This window comes from Cebus imitator, unplaced genomic scaffold, assembly GCF_001604975.1.
Source record: "Cebus imitator isolate Cc_AM_T3 unplaced genomic scaffold, Cebus_imitator-1.0 Scaffold62, whole genome shotgun sequence".
NCBI classification, from domain to species: Eukaryota; Metazoa; Chordata; class Mammalia; order Primates; family Cebidae; genus Cebus; species Cebus imitator.
In genome coordinates, this window is record NW_016107377.1 from 512,996 (window position 1) to 528,572 (window position 15,577).

The window sequence follows — 15,577 nt, forward strand, 5'->3', positions numbered from 1 at the left end:
AGGTCAAGAGATCGAGACCATCCTGGTTAACACGGTGAAACCCCGTCTCTACTAAAAATACAAAAAATAAGCTGGGCATGGTGGCGTGTGCCTGTAATCCCAGCTACTCAGGAGGCTGAGGCAGGAGAATTGCCTGAACGCAGGAGGCGGAGGTTGCGGTGAGCCGAGATCGCACCATTGCACTCCAGCCTGGGTGGCAAGAGCGAAACTCCTTCCCCAAAAAAAAAAAAAAATTTATAGTCAAGCCAGACACGATGGCTGATTCCTGTAACCGTACCTTGGGAGACTGAGGCAGGTGGATCACTTGAGGCCAGGAATTCGAGACCACCCTGGCCAACATGGTGAAACCCCGTCTCTACTGAAAATTACCTGGGTGTGGTGTCAGGCACCTGTAATCCCAGCTACTTGGGTGACTGAGGTACAAGAAACACTTGAACCCAGGAGACGGAGGCTGCAGTGAGCCAAAAATCACACCATTGCACTCTAGCCTTGGTGAAAGAGTGAGACCCTGCCTCTTAAGATATAATTTTTCTTGCCCTTTAAAATTCATACCAAGCCCCTTTGCTAATCCTTATAATATTAAACTCCCTATTAATGGTGCTGTGAATGCTGCCCTCTTGTATTTTCAAAAAGAAACCAGAATTAGAATTTTGTGACATTAAGAATTGTTCATTCTGAAATACTATGCCTAGCTAATATGTAGCCATCATTCATTCTTTTTTTTTTTTTTTTCTTTTTTTTTTTGATGGAGTCTCACTGTTTTGCCCAGGCTGGAGTGCAGTGGCACAATCCCGGCTCACTGCAACCTCTGCCTCCCAATTACAGGCATGTGCCACCACGCCAGACCTATTTTAGAGAAAATTCCCTTATCTTTTAGCAGAGGATTAGACCATAGACCTAAGATCAAATTCTGGCTCCACAACTCTCTAGCAATCTAGCTTTGTGCCCGAGCAAGTCACCTTGAACTTGAGTCAAGCAGGAATCACAGCACACCTGCCTCCACAGGTGGCAAGGCAGAATACGTGAGGTAAGATCTGGAAAGCACTTTGTAGAATACCTGGCGCATAGTAAACTTGCTGCTGAATCATCTCCATCAGCAAATTGTATTATCCATCATAAAACAAAAAAACCCTCACCCTATATCCCCCTCTAGCTACTAATTTCTTTGTTGCTTAGTAGCAAAAAAAAAAAAAAAAAAAAAAACTTCAAAAACAGCTGTCTAGACCCTTTGTCTAGATTCTTCACCTTACCTGCACCCGTTCCAATCAAGCTATTCCACCCAGTCACTCAGTCAGGGCACTGAGGAGCACCCTCTAAATCTCACAGTCAGTTCTCAGCTCCCAACCTATTACTGGAGCTTTGGACAGCATCTGATCACTTCTTTTATTCTTGCTTCCCTGAGCCTCCGCTTCTGTTCTCACTGGCTGCTCTGCTTCACCTGCCGGACCTCCAGACTCTGGAGGCCAGGCCTCAGGGCACAGTCTACCTTTGAGGTCTTCTGTCTGTTTTACCCAGACCAAGGCTCTGAGTAAGCTGACAACTCTCCAACTTCTATTCCCAATCAACTGCCTCTTAGACATCTCCATTTAGATGCCTAATAGGCCTCTCACATTTAAAACACCTCCAAGACAGAATCCCCTTACACTCTTCCTCAAAAAAACAAAAACTACCCACTCCTCAAGCTCAGTATATGGCACAAATACTGCTCTGGCCAAAAAGTCATGACAAGTCTTTCCCTTATGCCCCATATCCAACCTATCTCCAAATCTATCCAACATCTGGGCATTTTTAACATCTCCTCTAAACCACTGTTCCCAGACTCATTCATTCTTTCAATAAGTATTCAAGTGCTTACTCTGGAGGGCAAAGCACCCTGAGGCATTGGAGAGTTGGCAGTGAACAAAACAGATGAAGTTTTACTCTCATGGAGCTTAAGTTCAGACAGTAAACAACTAATAAAGTGGAACTGAATATATTTACAATGTCAAGTGGCAGTGAGTGCTATGAAGAAAAATAAAGCAAGATAAGGGGATGGACAGTAAGGGAACCAGTCAGCCATTCACAGCTCTGGGACAGAGAATTCCAGGGTGAGGGACTAGCAAATGCAAAGGCAGGAAGTAGGAATGTCTCCTCAGAAACTTTGAGAAGGACTGGTGGCTGGAGGAGGATAGTGGAGCAAGGCAGAGTGGCACAAAATGGTGTTGGCAAAGCAGGTGGGGCTCTGTTGGCCAGGTGACAAGTTTGGGGGTGCGATGGGAGGCCAAGAGTGGGCTTCCAGTAGGAGAGTGAGGGGGCCTAGTTTATCTTTAAGATCATCACTGGCCAAGTGCGGTGGCTCTGCCAGGAGGCGGAGGTTTCGGTGACCTGAGATCGTGTCACTGCACTCCAGCCTGGGCGATAGAGTAAGACTCTGTCTCAAAAAAAGAAAAAGAAAAAAGTATATATATATATAGGAATAGAGCATTGCAGTTGGAATACATGCCGTAGTAAACTATGTGCATGTCCAGGGAGATAGAGGAAGACAGAGGTTCTGTATCCTTACCAATTCTGATACATTTCTTAAGATGTCACTTATCATCTGTATGAGTTTGCTAGTGCTGTCATGACAAAATGCCATAGACTGGGTGGGGGGGCTTAAACAAATTTCTCACAACTCTGGAAACTAGAAGTCCAGGACGAGATGTCAGCAGGTTTTGTCACATTGTGAGGTACTGGGAATTAGGACTGCAATATATAAATTTGAGGGGGATACAGTTGAGCCCATAACACCATCTCTGAACAGGTACCTCAGTCATCAGCCTCCCTAACAATATGATTCTGTGCTCTTTTGATCTTCATTTTTATTTAGTGCAGGCTTATAAATTAACCAGTAGTAATGCATAGTGACTCCCCCACCCAGCCTAATCAGGATTATTAAATATTTAGATTGAACTCTTTTGAATAATAATTGTGTTGTCTGGCTTTTTGCCTATAATCCACCACTATCTTTGAGTTTTATGTTTGCTAGAGGAGACTTAATCCAGCATAATTGAATAATCTAGTTGGCTACTCTGCAGATGAAAATGCCAGTATTTTCCAAACAAGCAATTCAAGTATGCTTGCAGGTTTTTGCTGTTTCCTTTCAAATGCCACATGTAGTACTATTTAATATTTTTCTTGCAGTCAGCTGACTCTCTTGCTTACATTTATTTTTTTATTTTTTTGAGATAGAGTCTTGCTCTGTCACCCAGGCTGGAGTGCAGTGGCATGATCTTGACTCACTGCAACCTCTGCCTCCCAGGTTCAAGCAATTCTCCTGCCTCAGCCTCCCGAGTAGCCGGGACTAAAGGCACCTGCCACCACGCTTGGCTAATTTTTTGTATTTTTAGTAGAGACGGGTTTCACCTTGTTAGCCAGGATGGTCTTGATCTCCTGACCTCCTGATTTGCCCGCTTCAGCCTCCCGAAGTGCTGGGATTACAGGCCTGAGCCACCGCGCTTGCCCGCTTACATTTATTTTAAAAGGAAACTTTTTTACCATTATTATAAAGGGGAGGTTAGTATATTAGTTGCCCTAAATAAGTTGTTCTTAAACATACATGACTATAAAATGAAGTCTTCAACTACATACCACCTAAAGTTGTCTAAGGTACCTCTACCAACTCTGTCCTTCAGTTGCTCAGACCAAAAACCCGGGAGCTGTAGTTGACTCTTCTCTCTTACACCTCACAGGCAACCTGATAGCAAATCTTGACAGCTCAAACCTCCAAAATGCCTAGAATTACGCTGTTCCTCACCCTCTCCTGCTATCACTGGTCCAAGCGGTATTATCTTTCGCTAGAGTTATACAGCAGCCTCTTAGCTGCTTCTGCCCTTGCTCCCTTCACTGTCTTCCTCACACAGCAGTCTGAGGGATCCTATTAAAAACAAGTCAGATCATGTCACTCAGTAACAGTTGGCATCCTTAATCTCCTCTTGCTTGCTCATCTTCCTCACTTGATTTGAGCTAAATTGGCCTCCTTGCTGTCCTTTGACACCCTAAGCAAACTTCTTTCTGTTTTAGGGCCTTTGCACTTGCTATTCACTCTGCCTCAAGGACTTTCCCCTCAGCTATCCATAAATCATGCCCTTTCACCTTCTTCAGGTCTTCAGTTATGACACCTGATTGCACTTTTTCTTGATCCCTCCATTTAAAAGTACAGTCCCTCCCCTATTACTCCCTGCTCCAGAATACCAGGATCTGTCATACTGTATAATTTACATATTGATTTTTGTCTACTATATGTCTCCAACTAGAATATAAGCTGCATGAGGGCAGGCATTTTTGTTTTATTCACTGCTTGTTGTTCAGTGCTTAGAAAAGTGTCTGATGTATAATAGGTGCTCAAATGTTTATTCCAATGGAATTAATGGCATGTGTCCTACACTTGGGGAAATACATATACTGGCAACACCTTCCACAATCTGGGGTCCCTTCAGTGAGACTCTCTTCACAGTCATATGGTTAGTTCTATTCGTCTCTGAGAGTCTGGCCAACTGAGAACTCAGCATTTAAGGCAGAGAGCTTGAAACTTGACTGGATCCTGAGTTTTTTCTAGAGAAAATAGTGCATATGCTGAGGAAAACGGGAGGAAGGAGAGACAGGCAGGATTGGTTGGGAGAGCAACCCTAGGAGAGATGACTTGTTCCCCAAGCGCAGGAAGAAAGTTCATCTCTCTCCCCTCCCGTACCCCCATCCCTTGTCTGGCCCTAGTACCTAGGTTCTGTTCTGGAAGATGCCTAGAAATGGCTCAAGCCTCAGCCTGAACCCAGGACTGTGGCTTGAACCTATGAGAAGTTTTCATGTGTTGCTTTCAAGAGCTACTTGCCAGGCTTTGGGATTTTTGGAAACAAATTAGAGAACCAGCTACTCCCTTTTAGCTTTTTTGTAAATTAAAAGGTAAACTATCGCTTTAGTAACTGAAAAACAATAGAAAATTTTATCCTTGGTACCTTCAGTTGACTCTTAGTTGATTAAGAGGATACCATTTTTATTTGCCATATCCATGGCGACTATTCCCCCTAAAGGCTGTTTGAGAGTCATGCCAGCAAATAATCATACTCTTAGTCACTTGTCTTGCAGGGTGCTTTTGTTAGCGCTTGAGATTGATGGTTCTCATCTCAAACTGGTTGACCCCAATTAATCGACATTTAGACATGTAAGCCCCTTATGAGGTTTGTCCAAGGGGTGGGAGTGGGTTTCTAAGTTTGGTTATCCAGCCCTGGTCACTTCACCTGTCACAGAACCATGTGCTCTTTCCCTCTGGTTGCGCTGGTTGATACTGATAACTTTATAAGTGGCAAGTTGGAGGTGTGATAACTTTCCATGATTTTTTTGCATGTTAGCATCTTTATTCCCAGGGAGTGATAATGAGCAGCTAGCTCTAGGCTTACAAGTTCCCCTGGAGTTGCTGGTATCTTGAATTTCTTTCCATTTATTTTAGGAGTAAAAGTCCCTCGCAATTTCCGACTGTTGGAAGAACTCGAAGAAGGCCAGAAAGGAGTAGGAGATGGCACAGTTAGCTGGGGTCTAGAAGATGACGAAGACATGACACTTACAAGATGGACAGGGATGATAATTGGGCCTCCAAGAGTAAGCGTCGAGCTACGGCTATAAATGTCAATGTCTTAAATTCACTGTGCCTCCTTTTAAAAAATATTAGCCTTATCACGGAAAAAGCTCACCAATGGTATATTTTCTGAAATGTGGCTATTCTTTTTTGACCAGTTTCAGTTTATATATTTGAACCTCCTCTGATGCTGTTTAACCCCTCTAAATGGTAAGCAAAACCTGTTTAGACTCATAGTGTGAATTTATATGACAATGTAGACAGTGAGGTGTGAGGTCATTGCACCCTCAGATGTCATTCAGAACAATCTCTGGGCTAATCAAATAACTAGGTCCTAGGTATAGCCAGCGTTCCTCAAGCCGGTCTCCAGGGAAACTCTGGAAAGCCTTCCACTTGTGTTTTTTATTTGCTGTCTCCCAGGTCTGCCGTGCACCTGTATCCTAATTCCTTGGGTCATTCAGCAAAGGTCCATTGCCAGCCTGTCAGCTCCTGGTCTATTCCAGGCACTGCTAGACCCAGAGGCCTTTGCAAAGAAGACCAAGAAAATGAGGATGGGGAAAAGTGACCTCTTTTAGAACTTCCTGATTTGTGAGAGTTCCCAGTCTTCATAATGCCAGCCAACTGTTTTTTGAGGGCACATAGTAAACCCTCAACAAATGTCACTTAATTCTCACAAGACCCTATTGTTAGGTGCTGTTTTTGTGTATTGCATTCCATTTTACAGATGAGGAGACAGACTCAGAGGAGTGAAGTCTCTTGCCTGAAGTCACATAGCTGGTAACCCCAAAACCAGATCTGTCTGACTCCAGAGCTGTGCTTTTAACCACTGTGCCATGGTGTCTCCCTTTTGTTTACATTTTGAGTTTTCATTTGTTAGCCTTATAGAAGATAGCAATCAAGTAGCAACTTGATGTAGGAGTCAAGAAATTGATTTCCATACTGTGACACACACTTCAGAGAAGCAGCAAGAGCTTCTGCCTGGATGTAGCAAGACCTGTCCTGTGTCTGCTTGTGTTTAAGGATGATGACAACATTCATTCATTCTTTTGATTATGTGCAAGACTCTGCACTAGGACTGTGGGATTAGAAAGACATGTAGGGCGTGGCCCCGGCTGGAACAGGGACGAGCGACGTGTTCGTTAAGTGTTAGGACGCTAATGTTCACCTCAGACGGTCATCAACACTCATGGTGAATGATTGGCTTTGTCATTTAATATTGCTTCTTGAGTCATTTTGTGACCCTATAGTTTTGTGGAGTTTTAAAAATATATACATTTAACCTGTTTTTACTCACTTCCTTATCCTTCTTTTCCTATGAAAACCAGAATTTTCTGTCTGTTAAATACTGGGGAAATCCTGTTTCTGTCTGTTAAATACTGGGGAAACCAGTCTAGAAATCCTGTTTCTCCATGGAGATCATTTTCTTTGCTGTCTCTGAAGGTCCATTATATGCTGACTTCTTTGCCGAATGTCTTCTCTTCCTAAGAATGGTTTGGGTTTCTTGAGGATGAGGACTGTGCTTCCCTCCTTACTTCCCCAAATACCTAGAAATGACTCCGAATGGGATATTCAATAGATTTGTTAATCAACTTACTGATTTACAGGTTCTAAAATGTTGAGAATTGAACCAATATACCAATTGTGATACACTAAATACCACTGAATTGTACGCTTTCAAACAAACACACAAAATAATGAACCAGTAAGTTCTGTTGAAAATATTCTATGCACCTAAAACAGCTTAGGCTACCCTGAGTTTTAGTTTATCTCTTTCCAAAAGAGGCTTTGGAAGTTATAATGAGTAGCTATGGTATGCCAGGTGTTTTCCGTATATTTGTTTTTAGTAACAGCTTTATTGGGATAGAATTTACCCTTTTAAATGTACAATTCAGTGGTCTTATCATATTCAGAGTTGAGCAACCATCACTAATTTCAAAACATTTTCATCACCTTGAAAATAATCCCCTGGGCCGAGCACTGTGGCTCACACCTGGAATCCCAGCAGTTTGGGAGGCCGAGGTGGGTGGATCATAAGGTCAGGAGTTCGAGACCAGCCTAGCCATTATGGTGAAACCCCGTCTCTACTAAAAGTACAAAAATTAGCTGGGCATGGTGGCAGGTGCCTGTAGTCCCAACTACTTGGGAGGCTGAGGCAGGAGAATTGCTTGAATCTCGCAGGCAGAGGTTGCAGTGAGCCAAGATCGTGCCACTGTACTCCAGCCTGGGCGACAGAGCAAGACTCTGTCTTAAAAAAAAAGAAAAAAAATAAAACTCGTTGGTAGTCATTCCCCATTCTCCCTCCCTCATCCCCCACTTCCCATCTTTGACAGTCATTAATCTAGTTTCTAGCTCAATGAATTTGCCTTTTCTGAACATTTATTATGAATGGAATACTACAGTATGTGGCGTTTTGTGACTGGCTTCCTTTACTCAGCATAATTTTTTCAAGGTTCAAGAGTATTGTAGCATCTATCAATACTTTATTCTTCTTATGGCTGAATAATATTCCATTGTACGGATATACCATATTTTGTTTATCCATTTGTTAGTTGATGAACATTTGGGTTGTTTCTACCTTTTGGCTATTATAAATAATGCTTGCTAGGAACATTTATTTAGAGGTTTGTAAGTGAATATATATATGTTTTTTTGTGTGTGTATGTGTGACGGAGTCAGGCTGGAGTGCAGTGGTGCGATCTTGGCACACTGCAACCTCCGTCTCCCGGGTTCAAGCAATTCTCCTGCCTCAGCCTCCCCAGTAGCTGGGACTACAGGCGCATGCCACTATGCACAGCTAATTTTTGTATTTTTAGTAGAGACAGGGTTTCACCATGTTGACCAAGATGGTCTCAATCTCTTGACCTTGCGATCCACCCACCTCAGCCTCCCAAAGTGCTGGCATTACAGGCGTGAGCCACCATGCCTGGCCATATTTTCTTTTTTTTTTTAGCTGCACCTGCTGGAATGGGATGGGCATAGTTTTTTGTTTTTGGCTACCTAATTTGTCTTCCTTTGAAGATGGACATAGGTTTTTTTTGTGTGTGCGTTTGTTTGTTTGTTTGTTTGGTGACTCACTCTGTTGTTGCCCAAGCTGGAATGCAGTGGCGTGATCTCGGCTTACTGCAACTGCCGCCTCCCAGGTTCAAGCAATTCTCTGCCTCAGCCTCCTGAGTAGCTGGGATTACAGGCACCCACCACCACATCCAGCTAATTTTTGTATTTTTAGTAGAGACGGGGTTTTACCATCTTGGCCAGGCTGGTCTTGAACTCCTGACCTCATGATCCACCTACCTTGGCCTCCTCAAGTACTGGGATTAAAGACATGAGCCACTGCGCCTGGACAGACATATATATTTTCAATTCTCCTGGGTGTATACCTAGGAGTGGAATTGCTGGATCATATGGTAACTATGTTGAACATTTTGAGGAAATGCCAAACCGTTTCTAAAGTGACTGCACCATTTTACATTTCTGCTAGCAATGCATGAGAATTCCTGTTTCTCCACATTCTCACCAACACTTACTATCTTTTTTTTCCATTCTTTTCTTGTTACTATCTTTTGACCCCTGTAGTTTGTATTATCCTGGTTCCCCAAGGTTGAAAAGTAAGTCATAAAAGGAACTATCTGCTTGTAGATGCTTCCTGTGACCAATCTTTTATGATTAGCATATGAGCTATATGCTGTGTAACTGGAATATCCACAGTTATTAAAGCATCTAAATAGAGCACTTGAGTAACTCATCTCCATATTATATTTTTGTTATTACTTTACTCAAAAATTTCCATCAGAATTTCAAAGGTTTGTACCGTATGATCCAGGAATTCTTCTAGGGACTTCTCAGTTTCTCTTGAATGTGTAGCCCATAGGCAGTGTACAAAATTATTTCCTGCAGCAGAATATTGGAAACAACGTTATTGTCTTTGAGTACACCATATTATGTCCTGTTCAGCTTTTGAACAATGAGACAGATGTATGTGTGCTGGAATGGAATGATCTCCATGACGTTGTGAAAAAGTAAATTACAAAGCAGTAGACAGAGTATGCTGCCAGCTGGAGTGGGGGGCAGTAGGCAGAGGAAGAGGTGATCCATACACTTGTGCTGTGTGTTTAGAATACCTCTGGAGGAACGGAAAAGAAGCTGCTCACAGTGGTTGCCTTCTTCAGAAGGGAGCTGGCTGGTTTAGGGCTGGAGTGGAAAGGAAAGTTACTTTTTACCATATACCCTTCTGTACCCTTTGAATGTTTTGTGCTGTTTGATAGTGCCCCCACCTTTTTTTTTTTTTTTTTTTAGAAAAGCAAATCCTCCAAGCCTAAAAACAAAGCTCTGACCCAACTACTCCTTGTACAATTCTGGCAAATGTCTGGCTGTCCACAGCATTAGACATGGAGTATTTCTACTTTGACCACAGAAGTACTAACAATAGTCAAGTTATATAGAGCAGGGTTTCTCAACCTTGGCATATCAGGCTGCCTTTTTTCTTTGTCATGGGGTGCTGGGCCTGTGCATTGGAGGCTGTTTTGCAGCATCCCTGGCCTCTACTCACTAGATGCCAGCAGTACCCCCTGCCTCCATTGCAACAACCATGAATGTGTCCAGGCAATGCTTGATCCTCCCTTCCCCTTCCCAGCAGAGGGCCAAAAATTGCCCTGCTTGAGAAGCACTGTTGTGCCTCTGGGGTTCTCCAAAATAAGTGTTTTTTCTTTTTTGAGATAGAATCTTGCTCTGTTGCCCAGGCTGGAGTACAGTGGCCTTAACTGGGCTCACTGCAATGTCCACCTCCCAGATTCAAGCCATTCTCCTGCCTCAGCCTTCTGAGTAGCTGGTATTACAGATGTGAGCCACCACGCCTGGCTAATTTTTTATATTTTTAGTAGAGATGAGATTTCACCATGTTGGCCAGACTGGTCTCGAACTCCTGACCTCAGGTGATCTGCCCACCTTGGCCTCTCAAAGTGCTGAGATTACAGGCATGAGCTGCTGTGCCCGGCCAAAATAGTGTCTTATGTGTGGCTTAGAGCCTAGATGTGTGTTTATACGCTTACTTACCCTGAGTACTGGTACCCATGCTTTAGAGGAACCGAACATAACCACAGGGATGTATGAAGTAAAAGGCAAGTGGTTCTTTCTCTGATTCATTATGCTAACCATCGAATGAAAACTGTTAAGTTGGTGTGTGGTGTGTTTCTACCCACTTTTGCTGTAGGTATGCAAATGTAAATATATTTTTAAGAAAAATGGGATCTTCCTATGCATAATGTTTTACAACTTAATTTTTTTCACTTAATAGATGGTGGACATCTTTCTATCTGAGTGCACATTGACCTCTTTTTTTAAAGCTTTTAGTTATATGACTGATTAATGAATATATTTTTGTAAAAATTTTCAATGACAAAAGGCCAGGCATGGTGACTCACGCCTGTAATCTCAGCACTTTGGGAGACCAAGAAAGGTGAATCACTTGAGGTCAGGAGTTCGAGAGCAGCCTGGCCAACGTGGTGAAACCCCGTCTCTACTAAAAATACAAAAATTAGCTGGGTGTGGTGGTATGCTCCTGTAGTCCCAGCTACTTGGGAGGCTAAGGAGGGAGAATCACTTGAACCCGGGAGACAGAGGTTTCAGTGGACCGAGATCGTACCACTGCACTCCAGCCTGGGTGACAGTCTCAAAAAAAAAATTTTTTTTTTGTTCAGCAATACAGAGTATGTAGCATAAGAAGTTAACTTAGTGCCACTCTAACTCTTTGTGTCAGTCAGGAAAAGAGAAATCATACCAGGTAATTTTTTCCCCAGCTTTATTGAGGCATAATTGATAAATAAAAACTGTATATATCTAAGGTGTACAATGTGATGATTTGATCTACATAAACATTGTGTAATGATTACCACAACCAAATTAATCAATGCATCCGTAACCACACATAGCTACCTTGTGTGTCTGTCTGTGATAAGGAAACTTAAGATCCACTCTTTTACCAAATTTCAAGTAAACAATCCAGTATTATTAACTGTAGTCACCATGCTTTACATTAGATTCCCAGAACTTACTCATAACTGAAAGTTTGTGCCCTCTGAGCAGTGTCTCCCCTTACACGCCAGTCCCTATCCACCACTGTTCTGTTCCCTGCTTCTGTGAGTTCTACTTTTAGATTCCACATGTAAGTGAGATCATACAGTTTTTGTCTTTCTGTGTCTGGCTTATTTCACTTAGCATAATGTCTTTCAGGCTCATCCATGTTGTCATGACTGGCAGGATTTATTTTTTATTCTTATTTATTTTATTTTATTTTTTTTTTTGAGACGGGGTCTTGCAGTGTCACCTGGGCTGGTGTGCAGTGGTGCCATCTCAGCTCACTGCAACCTCCGCCTCCCGGTTTCAAGCAATTCTCTGACTGGCAGGATTTGTTACTTATGGCTGAATAATATTTCATTGTGTGATTTATGCCATATTTTCTCTAGGATGCTTAAGTTGTTTCCTTATGTTGGATATTGTGAATAATCATGCAATGAACACAGAAATGCACATTTCTCTTTGAGATACTGATTTCATTTCCTTTGGATCTATATCCAATACTAGGCAACAAAGATAATTTAAAATAGGAAGTTGATCAAATAGACGTTGGATTGAAAAATCACAAAAGGCACACTGTGGGAAAACAGAGACACTGCTGCAGAAGCAGTAAGCAGCCCTGGGGGGTGGGAGGCCAGGACAGGAAGCTCGGGCTGTCACAACCTAGCACTTGGGAGAGAGGTGCCCTCTGCTGCTGCTGGCACCCGTGGGGCAGGGGCAGGGCTGGTTGGGAGAATGTGAAAGACACTGAAGCTCAGAACCAGCTCTTGCTGCCGAGGTGAGGGGCTCATAGTGGAGAGATGCCTAAAGGAACAGCAAGCAAATGTGAAGGAGCAAATGCCTCCTTTGCCTTTTTATTAGAATTGTGTGGTTAATTTGACCATTCAGTTTGAGTGCCACCCAAATATTCTACAAGCTAATTAGAGAAGTGAAAATGTAATATTGCCTAGAGATGAGCCCTGTGCTCACTCAGAGGATACCATGAGTGTTGAGAAGAGGGAGAGTCTCTGTACAAAGGGTAGATGTGTCTCCTCGCTGTGCAGAGGTGCCTGTTGGTGCTGGTTAGGAAGCTCCAAGCCCACTTCTATCTGCCCAGCTTTGGATGCTGGGACTGCGACTCTGCACGCTACACCTTTCCTTTGTCAGCTGGCATCCTCTTAAGGTTCCACGGGTCAGGGACACAAGAGAGAGCCTGAAAGGCATGGGGAAGGGAAAGGGGATTTGCTGCATCCTGTTTGCCTGTTTGTTCTGTCTGTACCATCCTGGCATCAGCAGTGGGCTTCAGCCTCCAGCTTTTTGGGGATATTCACAAAACCAGCCTCATTACATCCCCCCCAGTTCACCTCCTTGGAGGTTCTAGCAGCAGCCAGGCAGGACCCCCTGCTCAGAGATCTGAGTTCAACTCTGCAGACCTCTCCTTAGCCTCCATGCCTGGTGATAAACTCCAGCTTATCCCCTTCATTCCCCGCCCTTAAGAGTTTCCATCCTGCTTCATTTCATGATTACTTCTGTGTTAGCTTAGATTCCCTTTTTACATTTGCAGTCCACTGATGCCTGTTTAACCAATATCTTATATTAAATTCCGTTATAATATCTAGTGTAAAGTCTTTTTTCCTGACTTATCCCTAACTGCCACATCCCCACTCTTCTCCCCAGCAGTAGCTGTGGTCTGCATTCTAACACAGCATGTACCCACATTGTACATTAAACGTAATTTGTATGTAACTACATAAGATTTGAACTGAGTAGCAGGTGACCAATTGACCTCATGTTTCCTTTTTCTATGTTTAGATTTAGTAACTTTCTTTGCATATTTTTGTAATTCATACCTTATACCTTTTCTCATATCTCATACTTGTGTGTGTGTGTAGTGACACAATCACAGCTCACTGCAGCCTTGACTTCCTGGGCTCAAGTAATCCTCCTGCCTCAGCCTCCCAAGTAGCGAAGACCACAGGCGTACCACCACAGCTGGCTAAATTTTTTACTTTTTGTAGAGATGAGGTCTCGCTTTGTTGCCCAGACTGGTCCCGAACTCCTGGGCTCACACCGTCCTCCTGTCTTGGCCTCCCAAAGTGCTGAGATTATAGGCGTGAGCCACCGTGCCTAGCCTAGATCACACATCTTTAAAACAAATTTTATTTTCTAACTTACAGGCTTATAGAAAAGTTGCAAAGGTAGCACAGGAGATTCCCCGTGCGCCACACCCACCAGCACTTTCCCTGTCACAACCAATAAACCAATATTGATAAGTTATTATTAAGTCCATACTTTATTCAGGTGTTCTTAGTTTTCACTTATGTCTTTTTTGTTCCAGAATCCCCCCAAGATACCATGTTACACTTAGCATATCTCTGGCTCCTTGTGGCAGTGACATTTCTCAGGTTTTTCTTGTTTCTGATGCCCTTGGCTGTTTTGAGTAGTACTGGTCAGGTGTTTTGTGGAATGGCTGTCAATTGGAATTTGCCTTTTTTTTTTTTTTTTTTTTTTTTTTTTTGTATTGGGTTTTTTTTTTTTTTTTTTTTTTTTTTTAATGATTAGACTGGGGTTATCTCATATGTATACATTTGGCCCTGGAAAAGTTTGTAATCTCTAGGCTCTGGGCCTGCTGTGCCTAATGGACGAAATAGCTTGTGTGCACACAAATACATCCAGAATTGGAAGATAGTGTATGTCTGCTTTTATAGGTTATACATATGCTGCAATGTACTGTCTGTAGCTAGTGCTGTGTTCTCCAGTCCTTCCCAGTGTCCGTGTGCCTGAGGAGCGTCTGTCGGCCTTTGAGAAGGCTACAAAGTCTCCGGATTATATGAATATGCCATGTTCAGATAGTCCCTTCCAAATAGATGTTTAGATTGTGGTTATTTTTGTTATTGCAGACAATGCTTCACATTTTGTGCACAAGTATGCGTCTCTCTGAAGGAAATTGCTAGAAGGGGGCCTGCTGGTCTGAGCATGCCCATTTCAGATGTTGATGAGCACTGTGAAATGGCCCCACAAAGCATGAGCCATATCAACAAAGTGGAAAGTGTTTGTTTCATGATCAAATAATGAATCTTAAGAGCAATATTCCTCACAGACACAGAATGTTCCAGCAATGCTCCTTCAGGCACATTTCCTCTGCTGAAACCTTTTTAGCACGTCCCTGGAGCAATCATGAACAAAATAAAAGGGAAAAAAAAAAAAAAAAACCAGAAACTGTTTTCTATTAAGTCTAGCTTGGGGCTCGTTTTTTTGAGATGGAGTCTCGCTCTGTCACCCCAGGCTGGAGTGCAGTGGCACAATCTCGGCTCACTGTAACTTCCACCTCCCAAGTTCAAGCAATTCTCCTGTCTCAGCCTTCCCTGGTGGCTGGGACTATAGGCGCATGCTTCCACGCCCGGCTAACTTTTGTATTTTGAGTAGAGACAGGGCTTCCATGTTGGCCAGGCATATCTCAAACTCCTGACCTCAGGTTATCCATCTGCCTCAGCCTCCCAAAGTGCTGGGATTACAGGTGTGAGCCACTACATGTGATCTTAGCTAGGGGCTTTTAAATGACCCTTCAGGTGTGTGTGATCACTTGACTTGAGGCTTTTTTTTTTACAGTGTTCCAGTGAAATTACCAGATGAACATCAGTGGTGAGAAATTTGATAGTTTTTTTTTCTTCTTGTTCTTTTAAGAAATTAGTCATGCCATGGATGTCTTTAAATGTCAACAGTGGCCGGGTGTGGTGGCTCACGCCTGTAATCCCAGCACTTTGGGAGGCCAAGGTGGGTGGATCACGAGGTCAATAGATCGAGACCATCCTGGCCATGATGAAACCCCATCTCTACTAAAAATACAAAAATTAGCCAGGTGTGGTGGCACGCGCCTGTAGTCCCAGCTACTCGGGAGGCTGAGGCAGAAGAATCGCTTGAACCCAGGAGGTGGAGGTTGCA

At 43.1% G+C, this 15,577-nt stretch overlaps 1 protein-coding gene across 8 annotated transcripts in view; it reads left to right on the forward strand.

Moving 5' to 3' along the window:
- The window catches only part of UBE2V1 (ubiquitin conjugating enzyme E2 V1), a 33,872-nt gene that overhangs the window by 12,319 nt on the left and 5,976 nt on the right, over nt 1-15,577 (forward strand). For 2 of the 8 annotated variants that reach the window (XR_005200510.1, XR_005200509.1), the window contains exons 2-4: nt 5,462-5,610; nt 5,746-5,797; nt 15,245-15,277. Coding sequence is in view for 4 of the 8 variants with exons in the window: in XM_017529921.2 (XP_017385410.1) it covers nt 5,462-5,610 (149 nt within the window). In the remaining 4 variants the exon portion in view is untranslated. The remainder of the gene's footprint in view (nt 1-5,461; nt 5,611-5,745; nt 5,798-15,244; nt 15,278-15,577) is intronic. The other 6 variants (XR_005200512.1, XR_005200511.1, XM_017529921.2 and 3 more) reach the window with 4 other exon arrangements.